The 22,198-nt window shown below is 50.9% G+C and overlaps 1 protein-coding gene across 1 annotated transcript; it reads left to right on the top strand.

Moving 5' to 3' along the window:
* Positions 1-211: 211 nt before the first annotated feature.
* Positions 212-22,158, top strand: ZNF652 (zinc finger protein 652). Its single transcript, XM_065039749.1, has 6 exons — positions 212-462; positions 12,473-13,620; positions 16,749-16,896; positions 17,207-17,322; positions 19,023-19,167; positions 19,575-22,158. The coding sequence occupies exons 2-6, from the start codon at positions 12,712-12,714 to the stop codon at positions 20,084-20,086; spliced, it is 1,830 nt and encodes a 609-aa protein (XP_064895821.1). The 5' UTR covers positions 212-462; positions 12,473-12,711; the 3' UTR covers positions 20,087-22,158.
* The last annotated feature ends 40 nt before the right edge of the window (positions 22,159-22,198 follow it).

Genomic DNA, 22,198 nt, shown 5'->3' with positions numbered 1-22,198 from the left:
CCCCTGCGCCGGCGCGCGCCGGCCCCGCTCCCCTCAGCCTATGGGTGTCCCGCGTGCGCCCCCCCCCCGCCTCTCTCCGTGCGCGCGCGCGCGCGCGCTCCCCCCGCCCCGCGCGGCAACCGCCTCCCCGGCGCGCGCCCGCAGCCGGGACACGCGCGCGCGCGCGTGCGCGCGGCGGAGTCGCGAGACCGGCGGCGGCGGCGGCGGCGGCCACGTAGCGCTGCGGAGGGAGCGCGAGCCGCGTCCGCCCGCGGGGCCTGCGCGCGGGACCAGGCGGCGGCCGCTCCGGCGGGAGAGGGGCCGAGCGCAGGGACAGGCCGCGGCAGGGAGGGACCGGCCGCCCTGCCCGCCGCCCTCCCGCCTCGCCGCCTCCGCCCGCCCTCCGCCGCCTCGCCCGTGCCCCCCTCCCCTCCCCGCCCGGCATGGAAGGCGGCGGGGGCGGCCCTGAGGGGATCGGCCTGGGTGAGTGCGGGGCCGCCCGCTCGGCCGGGATCCCCTTCCCCGTTCTCCTCGGGCCTGGCGGGGCCGCCGAGCAGCGCTAGGCCCGGCCGGGGGTGGGTGCCGGAGGGAGCGGGGCAGAGCCGCTTCCCGGCCGGGGAGGGAGCGGGCTGGGCGGGGGGAGCGCCGTGCGGGCCCGGGGAGCGGCCGGGAGCCCCGCGGGGGCGGGGGAGCCCCGGGGGTGCCCGGGAGGGGCTGTGCCACCTGCCGGGGGAGGGAGCGGAACCGCACCGAGCGGGGCGACACACATCCCCGCCGGCCTCGCACCCTCTCCGGGGTCTGTCCCGCCGTGTCGCCCCGCCCGCTCCGGGTCCCCGCGCTGCGGGGGCGCGAGTGAAACGCACCCGCCGGAGGTGTCACCGGGAGCGGACACGGGCCGGTACCGGCTCCAGCGGCGGGGCTGGGGGGAGGAGAGAAATCAGATGTTTTCTTTCTTCCTCTGCCTCTTGCTCGAGTACGTTCCCCTGTGCTCTCCGGACAGACGTTGTGGCGTGTGCGTCCGAGGGGTCTGCGGTTTGGTTTGAGATTTAACTGAGCTGTGGGCAACTTTTGGTGCTGTGGATGTGTCGGTACAGGTATTGTTAGAATAGAAAGACGTGCTGCAGGATCGCGTATCTCTTTGGTCTGGGGAGTATTATATAAGTCTCTTAAATCACAACTGAGTTTTGGCATCTTGTGCAGGAGAAGCGATTGAAGTCAAAGCGAGGGAAGTGCTGCAGACATACAGGGTGTGAGGAACGTGCGTTTTCATCCTTCCAGGGGATGACCTGAGCTGTATTGTTCTGGGAACAGCAACTGGCACATGCTTTGTTGACAGTGGTGTATGCGCGGTGGATCAGGACGGCGATGGGTCTGCGTGCGGGATGAAGGTTTGTCGGGGTGCTGTGTGCACCCTGATTTGCCACCGTGCTCATTGCAGCTCGATTGTTGGTGTGTAGCACTTGGGTGCTCGTTCTCTAGAGGTGTCTGGTGCGTGGTGGTAACAAAACGCATTATATAGGTGCAGGACCATGGATGCTGGTGTGGTTAAAGAGGCTGTGGGGTAGGAAAACATCGTTTTTAAAAGATTGGGTTTGTACAACTGCATTAAATAAATGTTTTCCATAAACAAGATCCCATCTCCCATCCTTGGTACCACGTGCTGTGTCGGTGCCTGATGGTGGAGGGGTGTACCAGTGCATATCTGAGATAGGCACAGGTATATTTAAGGTGATTACAAAACTACATGTCATCAGTGACCTATTTCTCTGTGGCACACTGTAGCGTGCCTCATCAAAGAACATATTTCTTCCTAGCCCCACAAAATAGACATAATTGGAAGGAAGTACCAACCAATTGAGAAGATGGATATGTTTTCTAGCAACCTGATTCTGGGGATTGTTACTGTATTAAAACATTTTATAACCATTCTCATGGTTAAATTCCTACAACACAGAGCAGCTGATCTCTTAATGTATTGTGCTGTGGAACAGCTCTCTCCATACAAGATCCAGATTTTGGCTTCTGAAATGATGAAGTAAATTTTAAATAAAATAATCTTTTTTTTTTAAGACAATATTAGTTTACATTTCCCTAAATAGGCGCTATTTGGGTTTTTTTCAGAATCTTATTATATGAAAGTTTGGGCTTTTTGCCCACGATAGTTAGAAAAAATGTGGATTTTTATGTGGAGGTCGCTTTATGATCATGAAGTTATGCACTTTAAGCATGAAAGCAGCCACTGAGCAGCTCCTGTCTGCAGCTGAGATCACCCTGTGATGTCCCGAGGCCGCATGGCTGAGTTATTTCAGACACCGCTTTCCAGTAAGTCTGTAGTTTTCAATCTGCTCTCTCTGTGGATCCCAATGCCTGACATCCAGCTGTTTCCACTGTAAATACCAGGATACTGTTTTCAAAACTTTGCAATGACTCCTTTATTGTATCAAAAGTCTAAATAACTAATCTCTGTTAACATAAAGGGGCGTTTTGTCTAAAGTGACCATTTTTTTGCCTTTGAGAACATTTTAATAAAAATATGATTTGTTATTGGAGTTGCAAACGTTGTTTAAAAACATACTCCAGCAGCTCCAGCCCGTTCCCGGTTGCAGCTCCAGCCCATTCCCGATTGCAGCTCCAGCCCGTTCCCAGTTGCAGCTCCAGCCCGTTCCCAGTTGCAGCTCCAGTTGCAGCTCCAGCCCGTTCCCGGTTGCAGCTCCAGCCCGTTCCCGGTTGCAGCTCCAGCCCGTTCCCAGTTGCAGCTCCAGCCCGTTCCCAGTTGCAGCTCCAGTTGCAGCTCCAGCCCGTTCCCGGTTGCAGCTCCAGCCCGTTCCCGGTTGCAGCTCCAGCCCATTCCCGATTGCAGCTCCAGCCCGTTCCCAGTTGCAGCTCCAGCCCGTTCCCAGTTGCAGCTCCAGTTGCAGCTCCAGCCCGTTCCCGGTTGCAGCTCCAGCCCGTTCCCAGTTGCAGGTCCAGCCCGTTCCCAGTTGCAGCTCCAGTTGCAGCTCCAGCCCTTTCCCGGTTGCAGCTCCAGCCCGTTCCCGGTTGCAGCTCCAGCCCGTTCCCAGTTGCAGCTCCAGTTGCAGCTCCAGCCCGTTCCCGGTTGCAGCTCCAGCCCGTTCCCAGTTGCAGCTCCAGCCCGTTCCCAGTTGCAGCTCCAGTTGCAGCTCCAGCCCGTTCCCGGTTGCAGCTCCAGCCCTTTCCCGGTTGCAGCTCCAGCCCGTTCCCAGTTGCAGCTCCAGTTGCAGCTCCAGCCCGTTCCCAGTTGCAGCTCCAGTTGCAGCTCCAGCCCGTTCCCGGTTGCAGCTCCAGCCCGTTCGCGGTTGCAGCTCCAGCCCGTTCCCAGTTGCAGCTCCAGTTGCAGCTCCAGCCCGTTCGCGGTTGCAGCTCCAGCCCGTTCGCGGTTGCAGCTCCAGCCCGTTCCCAGCAGCTCCAGCTCATTCGTTTCCAGCCACAGCTCCGGGAGCTGCCCTGGGCTCCAGCCGCTCTTCCCCAAGGAGGTTTCAGAACATTCAGCACTTTGTGCTGTCTTGCTCTCCCGTTTCTGTATTTTTAAGATTTGAAATTTGATTGTTTCAGTAGAAAAGTGATTTTCAGGAATGAATATGAAAGGCAAGCGGGCCTGCTTGGAGATAGGTTACTGGAATTAGGATCCAGATTCACATTTGAGACAAAACCTGTTAAACCAATTTGATTCTGTCCCAGGTACTAAATACAAGTGAACAAGGAAGTTCTGCAGGTGGAATTTTGGAGGCGTATTTGTGGTACCTCTGCCAAGACAGACAGCCTGGTAGGACAAGGTAGTAGACCTTTGCTTTTCTTACAAGCAGAAAGTTTCGTAGTTGAAAATGTACAGACAAGCGTCCATGGATCCACACACCATCTTTTATGGGAAAGTTGTACACAAAACGTTGCAAATATTTGGGTTGGAGCGTAACTGAGTCTTGCAGGTGCAGACGCTCGCTAGGACTCTGCGTTTCCTTGGGCTGCCTGCTCGGGAGCGCAGTAAAATCTGTGCTCAACGCCACAGTTGCTTGCAGGTCATGCTTATTTAAGCCTTTTCAGTGCTTATGTGATGAACAGGGAATTGTGAAATGCGTCTTAATAGTGCCGTCTGAAGACAAATTGCGTACGGTGGCACCTGTGAACTTTGCTGGCAGAAGGCAGGTGATTTCTAAGCAAGCCCGGCTGCTGTGCGAGCCAGCACTGGGCCCTTGTGGCCAGGAAGGCCAATGGCATCATGGGCTGTATTAGAAGGGGGGTGGCTAGTAGATCGAGAGAGGTTCTCCTTCCCCTCTACTTCACCCTGGTGAGACCACATCTGGAATATTGTGTCCAGTTGTGGTCCCTCAGTTCCAGCAGGACAGGGAACTGCTGGAGAGGGTCCAGCGTAGGGCAACGAAGATGATTAAGGGAGTGGAGCATCTCCCGTGTGAGGAAAGGCTGAGGGAGCTGGGGCTCTTTAGTTTGGAGAAGAGGAGACTAAGGGGGGACCTCATTAATGTTTATAAATATATAAACGGTGAGTGCCATGAGGATGGAGCCAGGCTCTTCTCGGTGGCAAACAATGATAGGACAAGGGGCAATGGGTTCAAACTGGAACACAAGAGGTTCCGCTTAAATTTGAGAAGAAACTTCTTCTCAGTGAGGGTGGCAGAGCCTGGCCCAGGCTGCCCAGGGGGTTGTGGAGTCTCCTTCTGTGCAGACATTCCAACCCGCCTGGACACCTTCCTGTGCGACCTCATCTGGGTGTTCCTGCTCCATGGGGGATTGCACTGGATGATCTTTTGAGGTCCCTTCCAATCCCAAACATACTGTGATATTGTGATACTGTCGGTGTCCGGTGTCCTGGCTCCACAGGTACTGTCACACCTGGCTCGCTCAGAGTTTTGGACACTTGCTGAACACAAGTATTTATGGTTTGTGAGTGATGCAGAGATTTCTTGCTATGCAGTAACTTTCCCTTTTTTGCTCTTTCAGGCTAGCAAATTAGAGGTGTTTCTGACATCAGTGGTGTGGTCAGATTCAATGCCCTGATGAAAATACACATTGTGGTGTATAGATGTGACTTCCAAGTCTTTAGCAGGGACAGAAACGTATCCTGATCAAACCTTATTGCCCATGTCATGTAACAGTAAAAATGGCTGCTGAGAATCTCCAGTTTGCTCTATTGTAACGTGCATCTCTTGCATCATTCGTTTCACACTTACAGCTGCAGGACTAACTCTATTAGTCAGAGTGAAGTGCTGTGCTGACTGCATTTCAAAGCTCTGAGGGAAATTATGTCCTGAATTTAATTGCAACTTTTTAGCAGGAAGTTTTGTTTTAACACATAACCTCGTTGCACTTTTCTTCTTCCACTCGTACCTTTCGAAACTCATTCCAATTCTTGTGCTTTCCTGTTTGCTGTCCTCTCACTTTATTCTTTATTACGCTGTTTTCTCCTGCCTTTTTAAAAACTCTTTCCTAGACCAGTGTGTTTTCTTTTCCCTCTCTCAGATTTTCACCTGCAGAGTTCTTGATGAAGGATCCTGCCTTCTACTTATCTGTGATGAGTTACCTAGCCCACGTATGGTGCTATAAAATCATTTAACATAATCTCTCCTGTGCACAACTGACTTCTATTATCCAGCACTCCAAGCACTTCAAATTCAGACAATAAGATGGAGTTAATCATCCCTGCTGTTGGTGGACACCCTTCTTCCCTTCGCACAAATAACCCCAGTCTTACTGAGATGCTTCCCTGTCTTGCTTAGGATGGTAAGGAGCGGTTGGTCCTTTTTGCCAAGAGGGAAAAGAAACATTTTGGCACTTTTTTCAAGTGTTCTGTCTCTACCCTGAGACTGTACAGATGGCATCTTGTTGCTGAGATGTGGAATTCCTGCACCACCGAGCAGGTGAGCTGGTTCCGAGAGCCCATCCAGCTCATTTATCCCAAGGGATGGTTGTTTTCCAGGCAGACTGATCTCCCAAGGCATCTCGCCTTGCAGCCATAGGAATGCCAGCGTTGGCATATAAATAGGGAAAGAGTGTACGGCCTTCTTTGGCATCCAGACAGGCTTGGATCAGATTAAAATGAACAAATAACTTTGGCCTTAACTGATAATTGTCCTCACTTTGCCCAGAAGGAAATTTGAATACAAAGCGGAGATAAGATGTCCGTAGCTGCATAGTGAATTAGAGGAAAAACTGGGAATACAAACAGCAGGCAGAGTATTTGTGGCTGAGACCGGAGGTTGCGATGGAGCTGCAGTGGCGCAGGGACGGGTTTGTCACGGGGACAAGCAGGGCCGGGGCACTTTTGGTTTCCAGAGGTGGAATAGGTGCAAACAGGAGTTCTCCTGAAGCACTGGTACTTGGTCAGCACTTCTGGGAAGCTGATACATTTGTGTGTTGTTAAACGCGCTTTGTTAAATTATGTAAATATTAGAAAAGCAAGACTGACTGTTTTTCCAAAAGCTGACACTGCATCTCAAGCAAGCTGTGTGTGTAACGTTTCAGGAGATTGAGGAGCTCCAAACAAGGCAGTAATGGGCGGTGAAGATAACCACAGCCAGCCGTGCGCAGGAGCGCTGTGACATTGGGCGAGGACAAACACAATGGGGGAGCTTTGGTGTTGGCACATTTAGACTTTGTCAACACCTGATTACTTGAACTTCTCCACAGTCCTTCCAGGACAGCAGGTCTGCTGGTGACTGTTCTGGATGGAAAGGTTTATTGGTTCTGGTGTCGGCTCACCCCAAGGAGAAAGCCCTTCCCTGCACACTGACCGCAGCCGCAGGTTCCCCCGCATTTCCCTTGCTGGGCAGACAATTGACGTGGCTTTGAGCTCCCAACTGGTCCCCATCTGCATATTCAGAGCCGCAGATACACATCTAGCGAACAATGTGAAAGAAGTGCGGGTCCTGATGAGAGATTTCCTCTAACTTTGTTAGTGTAATCATGTGCAATCTTAGGGTAAGCTAGTGATGTTTAATAAGAAGTGGAATCACTGGCATCTTTGCATATAAATGGATGGTTTCACATCTTAGTGCAGGTTTTACTAGTCTTCCAGATTTGTACGCAGATAATGATGAAAGCAAGAGTTCTTCAAGCAAAAAGGAATCTTGCCACTGAACAAGAAGAAGAAAGAAAAGCGTTGAGGTTCGTGCTGTCGTGTCTCAAACTAGTTCATAGCCAACAGAAAGCTGATTGCAAAAGCTGAGGGATTATAACGCTGCTGAATTCTGAAATGGCAACCTCTGAAACTATTTTCTGTGGAGATAATGCTTGAAAAAATTCCAGATTCCCAGTTCTGGAAATCACTGGTTTGAAAGCCTTTGTCCCTCAAACCAGATTGTTAGATACAGCCAAATAAATCATCTTAAGAAATGGAAAAAGCCTGAAGCTTTTTTATCATAGTTTTTATGTTTTAGCTGCAGGATATTATATAAGGCATTTTTCTGGAATTGGAAATATGGTCTGCTTCATTTTCCATTAGACTTTTAAAGACTTACAGGCAAATGGCCAGCTCCATACAGTGAAAATATGTTGCTTGCTGAGTTAGCAAGATACCTATCGTAGATTATTGGAGAAATGGTGGAAACAAACAGCGGGAGGATGGGACAGCGTAGGTGCCGTACGGCACCTTGGGCTGTCACACACCCGTCAAACACCCTTCTGCCCAGGCCTTTATTTGGAGAACCGGACGGTATTTATTCACTCCCCAGCCTTTTGTTTCCCTGCCAAGACTCCCTGCAATACTGGCATTGCTGCCAGCGTTGTTGGGTTTTTATGATGTCCGTGTCGGTTTGCTTACTTGTACCAAGACGAATCCATTTGGGACAGAAATGCCCAAATATGTGGCGTAGCTTTAATTTCACCAAAATCCAAGCCGCAGGGCCACGTACCATTTCATGTCTATCTTTTCTATGAGTTGATGGGAAAACCTGTTCCAAGTGCATTTTGAGCTTGCAGTGAAGAGAGTGGTATTGTCTGGTTTTCACAGAACAATCGCAGGAATTGGGAATGCTGTTTCCACATCTCCCCTCGCCGTGTCAACCGTATTCCTAAAGTTGGCAAAGTCCCTCGCCCTAGCAGGTCCCTGCTCCCTCCTTTCCTCAGCTCTGCGGTGCTGACCCCGCTCAGATCCATCTCCAGGAGACAGGACAGACCCTGCTCCCTCCTTTCCTCAGCTCTGCGGTGCTGAACCCACTCAGATCCATCTCCAGGAGACAGGACAGACCCTGCTCCCTCCTTTCCTCAGCTCTGCGGTGCTGGCCCCGCTCAGATCCATCTCCAGGGGACAGGACAGACCCTGCTCCCTCCTTTCCTCAGCTCTGCGGTGCTGACCCCGCTCAGATCCATCTCCAGGGGACAGGACAGACCCTGCTCCCTCCTTTCCTCAGCTCTGCGGTGCTGGCCCCGCTCAGATCCATCTCCAGGGGACAGGACAGACCCTCAGTCCCAGTCAGTCTTTATTTTGCATTTACATGGGCTTGAGCACTCACTCATAGAGATGCAAAAGCCCTGAGGATGTGCTGACTGGGGCTCTGCCTGGAGATAAAACTTACCACTTAAGAGCATATTTTCTGGTTTTTTGCATATAAAGCAGCTGAGATGCACAAGAAAGGAGTGATTGTACGCTGATATAAATAATTCCCTCTTGTGTTATAGGCCTGATTACCATCCGCTGACATGATGTAACTCGCACCAGATGTGTTTTCCCACTGAGCGGGAGCCGCTGGGCCTCTGCACTATTCTGTTTCATGCACCTGTTCTGCAAACTGTGCAAGTGCAGTGAAACTTTATGCTCTTTTTCCCCGTGCCCTGAAACATTGCTGATAAATTGAGCTGCAGGTGACGGGACCGTTTCACAAACGCCGCGTGTTTTCCCATTGCAATCTCTACGCATTTCTTGCTAATACACTGTTTAGAATTCACGTTGCCCAAGAGCTGTAGCGAGGAAGTGTCGATGCTGTGGTACTTTGAGGGACGTGCTGCAGAGCTGTGTTGCTCACAGCCGGCTGGGAGAAGCAGCGTTGGCCTTTCCATCATGTTTGCCAGGACTCGGATCGCAGGTGAGATGAAGGTTTGGGATAGCGGGGCCGTCAGGCTGGTCCTGCTCAGGGCACGCTGAGGATGTGTCGTGTAAAGCTGTGAACCTCAGCGTATGGCGCTCGCTCTGTGCCCATTTCCAGGGCAGGTAATGCTGCCAGCGCTCTCTGCTCCGTCTGGCTCTATTTTTAGCACAGATAAGGTGAAGAGATGCGGTTTTGGTTCAGAAGAAAGCGCTGTGTGCAGCGCGGCTCCCACGGGCACGTGCGGCTCCACCTACACCCCTGGCTGCACCTTGGGCTGAGCCTTTCATGTTCACAGGCTTGCGAGCCTTTCTTGTGTGATCTCTGATTACTAAGTGTTAGTGTAGGTTCATTGTGCTCGTAATACAGTTATTCCTCAGTTTTATGTCTTCATAGGCTTCTTTCAGTTTGCTTTGAAACTGTGTGTCCTTTTACATTTTGATCAGAACCTGTGTAGCTCCCTTTTGAAGTGTGTCTGAAATTCATCCCGTGAGCCCAAATTGTTTGGCATCCTTGGAAACACTCGCTTAGAAACTTAATGGAAAAAATCTTGTGTTACAATATTTTGGGCAGTTTTTGAAGCCCTTTCTCTCAGAAGTGTCCACAGTCTGGTCGTGCACTGTGTGCATTGAATGTATAGGGAGGGCTCTGCTTGATGCTGTGTGCCTTAAACATATAGGGAGGGCTCTGCTTGATGCTGTGTGCATTAAACATATAGGGAAGGCTCTGCTTGATGCTGTGTGCATTAAACATATAGGGAGGGCTCTGCTTGATGCTGTGTGCATTAAACATATAGGGAGGGCTCTGCTTGATGCTGTGTGCATTAAACATATGGGGAGGGCTCTGCTTGATGCTGTGTGCATTAAACATATAGGGAGGGCTCTGCTTGATGCTGTGTGCATTGAATGTACAAGGAGGGCTCTGCTTGATGCTGTGTGCATTAAACATATAGGGAGGGCTCTGCTTGATGCTGTGTGCATTAAACATATAGGGAGGGCTCTGCTTGATGCTGTGTGCATTGAATGTACAAGGAGGGCTCTGCTTGATGCTGTGTGCATTAAACATATAGGGAGGGCTCTGCTTGATGCTGTGTGCATTAAACATATAGGGAGGGCTCTGCTTGATGCTGTGTGCATTGAATGTATAGGGAGGGCTCTGCTTGATGCTGTGTGCATTGAATGTATAGGGAGGGCTCTGCTTGATGCTGTGTGCATTAAACATATAGGGAGGGCTCTGCTTGATGCTGTGTGCATTAAACATATAGGGAGGGCTCTGCTTGATGCTGTGTGCATTGAATGTATAGGGAGGGCTCTGCTTGATGCTGTGTGCATTGAATGTATAGGGAGGGCTCTGCTTGATGCTGTGTGCATTAAACATATAGGGAGGGCTCTGCTTGATGCTGTGTGCATTAAACATATAGGGAGGGCTCTGCTTGATGCTGTGTGCATTAAACATATAGGGAGGGCTCTGCTTGATGCTGTGTGCATTAAACATATAGGGAGGGCTCTGCTTGATGCTGTGTGCATTAAACATACGGGGAGGGCTCTGCTTGATGCTGTGTGCATTAAACATATAGGGAGGGCTCTGCTTGATGCTGTGTGCATTAAACATATAGGGAGGGCTCTGCTTGATGCTGTGTGCATTAAACATATAGGGAGGGCTCTGCTTGATGCTGTGTGCATTAAACATATAGGGAGGGCTCTGCTTGATGCTGGTGGAAAGCTGCGGCTCCCTGGAGGGCCCGGGCGCTGTGCTCAGAGCGACCGTGGGTTGTTGGTTCTGCACAGTGAAGTGGTTTTGAGGCCAAACAGCTTTGATAACTTAAAATAAGCCCCTTTGTTGTTTTCATTTGAAGTGGCACGGTGTTCATACTAAGTGGTTTATTATACAGAATATTCCTTAAACGAGCGGAGGTGAAGTGACGGCAGGATGTGTAAAGAGAATAATTGGACTTTGAGTAAGTGCGTGGCGGAGGTAAACCAAAGATTCCTTTTGGTGACAAGTTTTTGCCCTTTCTGGCTGTCCAGCAGTATTCTGGGAGCGGTATTTTCTTAACGTTCCCCATTTGCTGCTGCAACTTGAGAGACGCTTCATATGCTGAGGAAATAATCGGGTATCATTTTCTACATGACATCGTGACTTTCTGAGCCTCTGAATAATTCATTAGATTTTGTTAAAGGAAAAGCTAAACTAATATATATATATATATATATATATATAAATTGTATCTGAATCCATTTGGATGGAAGTTATTGCATTTGTAGTGTGGAGAGTATGTTAACCCGGTAGGATGTGGAAGGAAATTCACCATAAAAATCCCTGTCTGTAACACTGCTTTCAGTTGGTTGGTTTTTATTGTTGCTACAATACTAATAAAGAAATGATGAGGCTGTTGTGTGAAATCCGAGTGTTTCATACCTGTGCTGGACTCAGCCCAAGTGGATCCCCAAGGACGTTTCCAGACTCCGGCTGGGGATCCACTTTTCTTCACACGGAGCTGCTCGGTCCATCCGTGTTCCATTCCTTGTCCTCTAGTCATGGGATGTTTCTTAGGCTCTGTCCTAAATTCTCTCCTGCATCCTCTAGTCGCAGGTTTAGTTCTGAGTGTGCTGTTTGGTCAGGAGTTCCAACGTATTCCTGATTTGATCCGCACAAACGTCTTGGCTTGGTGTTGTAATGCTGCACCCTCAAAATGTAATTGTCCCGGTGAAAAATAGATGTGAGAGCTTAATTACTTGTATTCATTAGGGATCACGTGGCGGTTTTTGCAAGGGGAAGTTAACGCTGTCCTGGTCCGGTTCCAGCTTGGATAACTGCAAGTGAGATTTAGACAGGCAAATGTAATATTGTTTGGCTGCCGCCCTGAGGAATGAGCAGCTGGGGGAAGGGAGAACGAGACAAAAGAACAAGTGCCTTAAATCAGGAGGCCGTGTGAGGATCTCCGAGGTGGAAACGCGCGGGGGACACGGTGTTCCTGATGTGATTTAGTGCTGCGAGCCGCAGCGTCTCCATTGAAATTCTTCATGCGGATGGTGAAGGGAGCGCTGCGTGGTGGACGTGCCGCTGTGGGGCAGGACGGGGGGTTTCTGTGCAGGGGTGAGCCGGGTCGGGGGCAGCGCCTTGGCAGAACCAGGAGGCACGTTGGCCGCTCTGGGTGATGTTTGTGGGGTGCACAACATTGATTCTGAGATGAGGAACCTGCTTTGCGCATCTCGGGAGCCCAGCAGCAGTTCCGACCCCCCAAAAGGTGCATGTTCGTACCTAAGTGGCAGTTATGCTGGAGGTGGTGCTGCAGGACAGTCCACCCCCAGCAGATACAGCACAGACATAATACACCCTGTGCTTTACCCCAGTTGTATGATACAAACTCAAAAGAGCTTGCTGAAGAATCTAGTGATTATTTTTTTAATTGACTTTGTTTTCTCTCTTGTCTTTTATAGATAAAATGTTCAACGGTTCCTTGGCAACTTTCTCCAGAAGAATAATTACTACTGCTCTGCTCTTGCCATAATACCAGAATTCTGTGACCTACACATCAGTGCTAAACACCAGCAGAGAATCGTGTTTTGTTCATTCTGTGTAGATGGAACAGGCGTCGGTCTTGAGATCCCACCCTGATTTAAAGCTGCTTACTTGGTTTTCTGGGATTAAAGGTGCTCCATGAATCAGGGCCCCCCAAATGAGTCAAACAGCCAATTCTTGCCAACAGTTGGTTGAAAGCTGCACGGCGCATGTAGCAGGGATGGCACAGGAGGACGGTCGCCGCGGACAAGTGCCACCCCCGTTCTATCACGGTGCCAGCCAGGAGCTCGACCTGTCCACCAAGGTGTACAAGAGGGAGTCAGGAAGCCCGTACTCGGTGCTGGTGGACAGCAAAATGAGCAAACCGCATCTCCATGAGAGAGAGGAGCAGCCGTATTTCAGGGAGAACAGATCGGTAGGAGAGGTCCGGGCTGTGAAAGAAGACAGAGAAAACTCTGGCGACTCTGAGGAGGAAGAAGAGGAGGAAGATGAAGTGACTTACAAAAGGGAGCAGATTATAGTAGAGGTAAACCTTAACAACCAAACATTAAATGTATCAAAAGGGGAGAAGGGTGTCCCCTCCCAGTCCAAAGAGACTGCTGTTCTTAAGACCAGCAGTGAGGAAGAGGAGGGTGACAGTGGGGAAGAGGCCACTGAAGACAGTAGTGATTATGAGGAAAATACGAGGCAGAAGAAAAAAGAGGAAAGAGTGGAAAAAGTTAGTGTTGCACAAAGGAGAACAAGGAGAGCTGCATCTGCTGCAGCAGCCACAACTTCCCCATCACCCAGAACTACAAGGGGTCGTAGAAAGAGTGTGGAGCCCCCCAAGCGTAAGAAGAAAGCTGCAAAGGAGCCCAAGGCACCTGTGCAGAAATCAAAGTGTGAAGAGAAGGAGACTTTAACCTGTGAGAAGTGCCCCAGGGTGTTTAACACACGCTGGTACCTGGAGAAGCACATGAACGTCACTCACAGGCGCATGCAGATCTGCGACAAATGTGGGAAGAAATTTGTGCTAGAAAGTGAGCTGTCCCTTCACCAGCAAACAGACTGTGAAAAAAATATCCAGGTAGGTTTGCTCACCTGCTTGCCAGATTTCCAGACCTTCTGTCGTGCCCTGGATACAGCTGGCGGACACTTCAGAGGGGGAAATCTTTTGTGCAGACCAGGTTCTGACCGAGACCTTGTCTCTACGTATCAACGCTCTGGTGTCTTCCAAAAGACGTAAATTGCAGGGAACAGTGTACGCCTGACGTTTGCTCCGGCAGAGCTGCTCTGGTATTTAACCGCGAGTTGGGGAGAATGCAAAGCTCCTTTAAGCGAGTGTCAGACTCAGGAGTAACTGCCCTGAAAACAAGTGCCTGTGCAGCAGGATCCTTTGGCAGGAGAAACCTCCTTCCTCAGGCGCTGAGCACCGGCAGCTGCTGCTGGCCTCAGCGTTCAGTGTCCTGAAACATAGTACAGGTGAGGTTTCAGAGAACAGAATTGTGGCACGTTGCTGGTATTGGAATCAGGAATTTGTACAATATCGGAGAGGCAAGCAGGTGAGAAAGAAACTAGTGCAGTCAGGGTTGGAACTGGTGTTAAAATGTAACGTTTTAATCCTACCGAGATAATGATATACAAGTGATGTACAGAAGCGTTCGTGTGTGCGCGTACAAGTGTGTGAATTCAGCAGCTAAAGCTGTTCTGGGCCTGCCCTTTTCCCACTGTGAGAAGCTCAGTCAGTCTCACTGATAGCATACAGATCTCTGCTCTTTCTCACCAGAAGATTTGCAGCTTTTAATTTTATCCAACAATGGAATCCTGTGTTGTAACAGAACCATTCTGAAGTTTCGCTTGTGGAAAGAGTTCCAGAGTTTCTGATTCATGTGCGGTTTGTACTTTGCTCGCAGGCGCCCGCGTTCTGGTGTAACTGGGGGCACTGTTGTTTTATCTGGCGGCTCCAGTGTGAGGTTTTGCCGTGTTGAACTGGGCACGGTGTTGCCACCTCCTCCTGAAATCACCCCAGCACGGAGCAGCTGGAGCTCGACTTCTGGCAGCTGAAATGGTGACAGTTTATAAGGCAACGAGGGGGTTTTTTTGGCTGTCCAGTGAGTTTTACCAGCAAGATTTAAGACTTTTTTGTTTGTTTGCTAAAACGCTGAACTGACTTGGTATTCAGTTCTCACTGTGTGGGAGATAGATGAAATATTTATTGCTATTTCTCTTTGCCGTCAGACCCCAATGCAGCTCTGTATAACACTATGCTATTTTTCCTTATGTTTCAGCTCAGAGGAGGAAGACTGAAGGAAGGATTATAATATAAGATAATGAGTCTTGAGCTAGTTACTAAAGTGCATAAACGCTTCAGTATGTCCTTGCCTGTTTTTGAAATAAATACTTCCGAAGTTTACTGCAGGAGAGAACATTTGAATGTAAATTTAAGGAATGTCCGGTCATCCAGGTGGCTCGTTCGCTGCCTAAAATCTCTTGGCTATAACAGGAATTAACGAGTGGTTTATGTGTGACACAGAGTGCAGGAGGATCCTGAAATCCACGGGCCCACACGCTTGTGTCCAAAAGTGAAAGGAAAAGAAGAAATCATAGAAATTGTGTTTTATATCCAGTACCAGAAGAGTCTGGTCCAGAAATTTTCCCAACTACTTGTAGTGCCAGAAGCACTGCTGGTCCTCCTCACCATAGATTCAGCAATTATTCTTGTCTGTCCTGAGATTTGGAATGTGTTTCACAGCTGCCTGCTAATTTGTTTTTATTACACTTGGCAAAGGGTGTAAGGGGATATGAGAGTTTTACATTAATGTAGGGTTTAATATGTCAAGGGGGATATGGAGCTTTGTCTCGGGGAAAAAAATGGTTCTGTTATGGAGTGGTAATTGAGCTGGTGAACGTGGCTGGCTCCTCTCTGTGCTCCTCATCTCAATGATGGAATGTGTCTGTTTTTCCAGGTAATTTCTGGTTTTCATCCGTTCAAAATTAGCACTTTCTCAGGCTTTCCGTTGTCATCTTACACCCTGTAGTAGCTCTCGGTACTGCGGATCTGAATTACTTGCTGCTGATTGTCAGTTAAATTGCAGACTGACTGCTCCCAGGGCTTGCGTCACCTGAAGCGGAGGGAGTTCTGTTCATTTCTTAGCGCTGCTTTAATCTTTAAGGGCTTTTTTTTCCCCGCAAAGACGACAGTTTGTCCTCGTGGTGGCTGCTGGCGGCTCTCCCGGGGTCAGCACGGCGGAGAAACAGCTGCGGGTGTTTGCTGGTTCTGCACTGACCCCCAGCCCTCCCGCCAGGGAAAGCAGGAACCTGGGGACGGACCCAGGACCCCAGACGTCCCAACAACTACCAGAAAACCAAACCACGGTTCCTTCCTCTTCAGAGATGGAGACGACCGAGCTCCCTCACATGGGTGTCTGCTGTCAAGTTTTACAACTGCGGTTATTCTGGAATTTTCAGAATTGCACAAGGATTTTTTTTTAATCAAGTCTTCAGCAAGAACTAACTGTTGGAGAAAAACAAAAAGAGGCGCGTGAAAGCCCATGGATCCAGCTCATCACTGTCTGGGTGTTTCACAGGAGCTGTGGGAAGAGATGAAAACATTTGCATGTTGTCATTTTAGACCTGCGGTGCTGCTGATGCGTGTCAATGAAGAGTCAGAAGATGAAGGACGGAGGTGACGACTTGCTGTGGACCCCGAGCGGCTCTGCAGCCTGCGGGGTGGACGCTGCCCTGAGCCCAGCTCAGGATGAGCCTGGCCTAGGCCCTGCTGGTAGACCTGGCCTGGGCCCTGCTGGTAGACCTGGACTGTGCAGGCTGCGGTGCTCGGGGCTGGACGGGCTGGAGGCATCGGGGTGGTCAGCACATCCTCCTCCACGTCCGTGCGTCTGTCCGTGCCAACGGGACCGTCAAGGGTGTGCAGCAGCTCGTGCGCTGCCCAGTTGTGGGAATGAGCGGGTGCAGGCCGGCGTGCCCTTCAGGTGGCACCAGAATGCCGCGTGTTCACATCCTCTAATCCTGCGTGATCTGGCTTTGCTTAGGGTGTTGTTTCAAGTGTGAAACAGTAAACGTGAGCTGAGGTGCGGTGTGAGACAGTATATACAGCATTCTGGCTTGTTCTGCGCTGCGTTTTGTCATGCAAGAGGAAGATAACTCCACAAACTTGAATCTAATTCAAACTTCCTTCTATTTATCCCATTCATTCAGTGCGTTTCCTGTAATAAATCATTCAAGAAGCTCTGGTCCCTCCATGAACATATCAAGATTGTCCACGGATATGCAGAAAAGAAATTCTCTTGTGAGATTTGTGAAAAAAAGTTCTACACCATGGCCCACGTGCGGAAACACATGGTTGGTGAGTTATTGGTCGTCGCTTCTGTTGGTTCTGCCTCATTATGTGTCTTTGTGGTTCTTGCCTCATAATTGCTGTTTTGGGGAGAAAAATAATAAGGTGAATTAAGCTGTCTGAGCTTTATCCTTAGCTAAAAGTTCAAGGTTGTAGTAGGGACAGCAAGCAGACTGTGTATGTCTGTGTATGTGCTGATGTATATATGCTTACCAGCTGTACAGTACTGACCGTTTCCCTGCTCAGCACTGGAGAAAACAATTGGTTGAAGAACTGTTTGCATTTGAGTGACCCTCTGTACGTTACTGTCGTCTTGCAGCACACACCAAGGACATGCCATTCACATGTGAAACCTGTGGAAAATCCTTCAAACGCAGCATGTCTCTCAAAGTCCATTCCCTGCAGCATTCTGGAGAGAAACCCTTCCGATGCGAGGTGAGGCAGCGGCCGCTCGTGCTTTTAGATACGGCAGCGCAAGGCGCCAAATGAGTGACGCTGTCAGTGGGGCACGTGGGTGGAAACGGAGTTGACGGGCTTGTATGGGAGGTGCAGTTCTGTAGAATTTGGGGGAAGTTCCGTTGGTGCGGAGGGCGCAGCAGGAGTGCACCCAGCAGGGACAGATGGGCACGTTGGGTTTGCTTTGCTGCCGCTGTCACGCTGCTCTCAGTGAGCACACAGCACAGCAGGGCTGGAATCCCTCCGTGTTCATAGCAAAGCCTGCCCAGTGACTTGAAACAAAAGCAGGGACAGTGAAAATAAACAAAGAAATAAATAATAAGTAAATACAAGACACCGCCTCACAGCAATAAGCACCAGCTGCAGAGCAGGGCTGGGGTGCGGAGCGGCTGTTCTGCTGGTGAGCAGAGTCCTCTAGTGGGGACGTGCCGCAGAGATCCTGCCGGAGCTGCATGGCTGCTGGGCTGCTGGTGTCACCATCACCGGCAGAGCTGCTGTGCTGCCGGTGTCACCGCATTGTCACCCCCAGAGCCGCTGTGCTGCCGGTGTCACCGCATTGTCACCTGGCAGAGCCGCTGTGCTGCCGGTGCCACCATCACCGGCAGAGCTGCTGTGCTGCCGGTGTCACTGCATTGTCACCTGGCAGAGCTGCTGTGCTGCCGGTGTCACCGCATTGTCACCTGGCAGAGCTGCTGTGCTGCCGGTGTCACCATCACCAGCAGAGCTGCTGTGCTGCCGGTGTCACCGCATTGTCACCCCCAGAGCCGCTGTGCTGCCGGTGTCACCGCATTGTCACCCGGCAGAGCCGCTGTGCTGCCGGTGTCACCGCATTGTCACCTGGCAGAGCCGCTGTGCTGCCGGTGCCGCCATCACCGGCAGAGCCGCTGTGCTGCCGGTGCCACCGCATTGTCACCCGGCAGAGCCGCTGCGCTGCCGGTGTCACCGCATTGTCACCCGGCAGAGCCGCTGTGCTGCCGGTGTCACCGCATTGTCACCCGGCAGAGCCGCTGTGCTGCCGGTGTCACTGCATTGTCACCCGGCAGAGCCGCTGTGCTGCCGGTGTCACCGCATTGTCACCTGGCAGAGCCGCTGTGCTGCCGGTGCCACCGCATTGTCACCTGGCAGAGCCGCTGTGCTGCCGGTGTCACTGCATTGTCACCCGGCAGAGCCGCTGTGCTGCCGGTGTCACCGCATTGTCACCCAGCAGAGCCGCTGTGCTGCCGGTGTCACCATCACCGGCAGAGCCGCTGTGCTGCCGGTGTCACCGCATTGTCACCCGGCAGAGCCGCTGTGCTGCCGGTGCCACCGCATTGTCACCCGGCAGAGCCGCTGTGCTGCTGGTGCCACCGCATTGTCACCCGGCAGAGCCGCTGTGCTGCCGGTGCCACCGCATTGTCACCCGGCAGAGCCGCTGTGCTGCCGGTGTCACCGCATTGTCACCCAGCAGAGCCGCTGTGCTGCTGGTGACACCCACGTCTGATGGGCTCCTGGCTGCTCCCTGCTCCTTGCCAGCAGGCTTTTAGTGCAGACCCAGTTCTCCTCTCGTTAAATAACACAAATTCAGTGTCAGAGCGAGCGTCTGTGCGTGCGCTAGTGCAGGTGTCTGTTCCTTCGCACACCACTGCCTCGCTTCCCGCTGCGGGACACCCAAAAACACACCTGCTGATTTTCTCTTGCAGAACTGCGACGAGAGGTTCCAGTACAAGTACCAGCTGCGTTCCCACATGAGCATCCACATCGGGCACAAGCAGTTCATGTGCCAGTGGTGTGGCAAGGACTTCAACATGAAACAGTACTTTGATGAGCACATGAAAACACACACTGGTAAGAGCTTATTGGGAAAAAACAAGTACCTCCAGGACAAAATCCTTCCTGTACTTCCAGCTGTATTCCCTTCCTTGGAATTGGGGATCAAAACTGTTATCCCCCCCTAGAAAATCAGACAGGAAAGGTTAATCTGTTAGCTTACTGTTAAATCGAACTGTCTGTTCTGTGATTCACTGGGGGGAAAATGAGAGGTTGGGCTTCCTTCCTTTTTATTGTGGTTTGAAGGAGCCTCTCATGTACCAAAATCCAAAGGTGAGAGAGGATTTCGTAAAGACCGAGGGCTCCTGTGCAGCAGCTGCCTCGTTATCTGCTGCAGGCAGCGGGCACGGTGGGTTTGAGAGGCCGCAGGTTGTTTGCAGAAGTACGGTCAGTGTGAGCAGGTGTTCCGTGTCTGTGCTCGGCAGGAGAGAAGCCCTTTATCTGTGAAATCTGTGGGAAAAGCTTCACCAGCCGCCCCAACATGAAGAGGCACCGCAGAACTCACACGGGGGAGAAGCCGTACCCTTGCGACGTGTGCGGCCAGCGGTTCCGCTTCTCCAACATGCTCAAGGCGCACAAGGAGAAGTGTTTCCGCGTCACCAGCCCCGTCACCGTGGCGGCCGCTGCCCAGATCCCGCTGTCCGTGACTTCTGCCGCCGCGGTCCCCGCCGCGGTCAACGCAGCCGCCGCCCCCGCGCCCCCCGTCAGCCTGAACCCCGTCAGCACGCTGCCCCCGCGCCCCATCCCGCACCCCTACTCGCACCTGCACCTCCATCCTCACCCGCACCACCCGCACCACCTCCCGGTGCCCCCGGTCCCGCACCTGCCGCCGCCTCCGGCTCTTTTTAAGAGCGAGCCCTTAAACCACAGGGGCCAGAGCGAGGACACCTTCCTGCGGCACCTGGCAGAGAAAGGCAGCTCGGCACAGCACCACTGACCCAGCGCCGCAGCGGGGAGCATCGCTGCCTTCCCCAGCCCCAGCGCAGGATCCTGATTCTTCCCTTGAACCGGTTCAGAAACGAGGAAACGCTGTTCTGGATCAGCAGCGCTCGTTTGAACCCGGGAACCAACAGGACCGAGACCCAATTTGCTTGAGTTTTCCTGGTGACTTTTATAAATTTCAGATACTGAGACTTGTGGAATTTTATAATTTCATATCAGCTGATGAGGTATGCTTGCTTTTATATCCCGGACTTCTCCTCAAAGAGGAGACAGGCCTGGTTTTCTTTGTACTAATCGGGAAGGCTGTGAGATTAATACAGAGCATTAATTGTATCACTGTGTATCGTAATGGATTCCTTTCAGCTTTTGGTGCCGGCTATGGAGTGAGCCAGCCACGTATCACAGTATATTTGAGCATTATAAAGAAAGGCAAAAAAGTTTCTTGTTTGTGTAGCTCTCCTAACACACTCTTTATTTTACTACAGAAATTATTTTAGAGTTTTTTGTATAGACCTATTTAGTAGTCTGTTTCTAAAATGAAATGTATTTCAATAAGCGGTGTAATTTTTTCAGTGTAGCTGGACCTATGTTGTATAATAGATAAATTTTTATAATCATCAAAATGTGATTCTTAAAAGATGCATATAGCTTCTATAGTTAAAGTTATTCTTACAACCATACAACTTCAAAGGTGCTTCAGAGAAGAATCGAACCTGAGAGTCTCTGGAAGGTGACGTTGATTTCAGAACTTTACGTAATTTATTTTAGTAGAGCTTTTTTCTTTCCTTCTAACCGTACCGTTTCCCTTTTCGCAGTCTCTGTTCAGCTGTGGGGCGGCGCTGTTCCTGCTCCTGTTCCTTTGGAGCTGGGGATGGGATCGGGCGCTGCTCTTCGGGTCGCGTTGTGGGATCCCCGGAGCCGTGAGGACCGGGCTGCGGGCGGTGCTGAGTCGGGTGTTTGTGCTGGGTGGGTTGGAAGGGCTGCGGTGAGACGGGTGGTTCAGTCGCATCGTTCAGGAGCTGCCGTTGCGCTGTGGGTACCCGTGGAGCTCCAACCTTGGGATGATCTCCAAGGCCTGGAGTCTCACATTGGGCAAATCCAGCAGTTGTAGGGTAGGAAACTCTGAGTTGTTCCTAATCCCGGGAGGTGACGAGGGGAAAGGACAAGTTTAGCGCAGGGCTGGGGGCTGGGACGCCGGGTCTGTCGGGTTTAACCCCAAGGAGCTGTTGCTGGGTCAGGTTTGTGCTTCTCTCCAACTAAAATAAATACAGCAGCGTTATGCAATCTGGGGACTTGCTGCCACCTTCAGTGAAGACAGAGACCCCCTGTACTGTAAGTCCTCTTTTTCTTTAAATCCCTGCTCTTCTGTGCTGCTTTTTCAATGAAATCCCAGCAAACGGTGTGTCCAGAGATCCGTGGGGCAGGTGTCGACCTTCCCGTTCTGCTCGGTGATGAACTGGACTTGTGTGACAAATGCAGTTAATGGTTTTTCGAGAGAGCAGAGGCGGTGGTAATCCTTCCCAGCCTGACTTCTGCTGCCGAGCGCTGTGTTTGAAACACCACGTCTCTCTCTGTGGAGAACTGGCTCCTCCGTTGGTGTTTTCCACTATTTTCTACCACCTAATCATTAACGTTGGGTTTTTCATAACTCGCATAGGAAACTTTAGGAACCAGAAAGGGCAGTTTTGGTCCAACCTACTAATTTTTGAGTGAGCTGAAACCCTTTCCAGCATTTCTGAAAAATAAAGCAATGGTTTTTTAAATGTTTTCTCTAGAATATTTATATGCACCCCCTTACCTTCTAGTAAAAAAGCCAGTTCTGACAGTGGATTTACCCTCATGATGACTGTTATATTTCCTGCGGCTGCTCCGCCCCGGGGTTCTATGCATTCCACGTCACATTTGCAACCGCGTTTCTGTTGTGCCACTATTTGATGGTCAGGCCTGTTATTAAATGATTTTTAAATGCTAAAAAAATTATTGGTAAATCAATTGTATTCCAGTTTTGCAAAATGATTTTCTTCTCAATAAATTTACAGTATTAGGCTGCTATTCAGAATTCTAAAATCTGGGACAGTTTCTTTTCTAGTATTTAGTTCACAGCAAT

This window comes from Columba livia, chromosome 23 (assembly GCF_036013475.1).
Source record: "Columba livia isolate bColLiv1 breed racing homer chromosome 23, bColLiv1.pat.W.v2, whole genome shotgun sequence".
Lineage (NCBI taxonomy): Eukaryota > Metazoa > Chordata > Aves > Columbiformes > Columbidae > Columba > Columba livia.
Note: the sequence above shows the minus strand (reverse complement) of the source record. Positions and strands in the feature narration are given on the sequence as shown.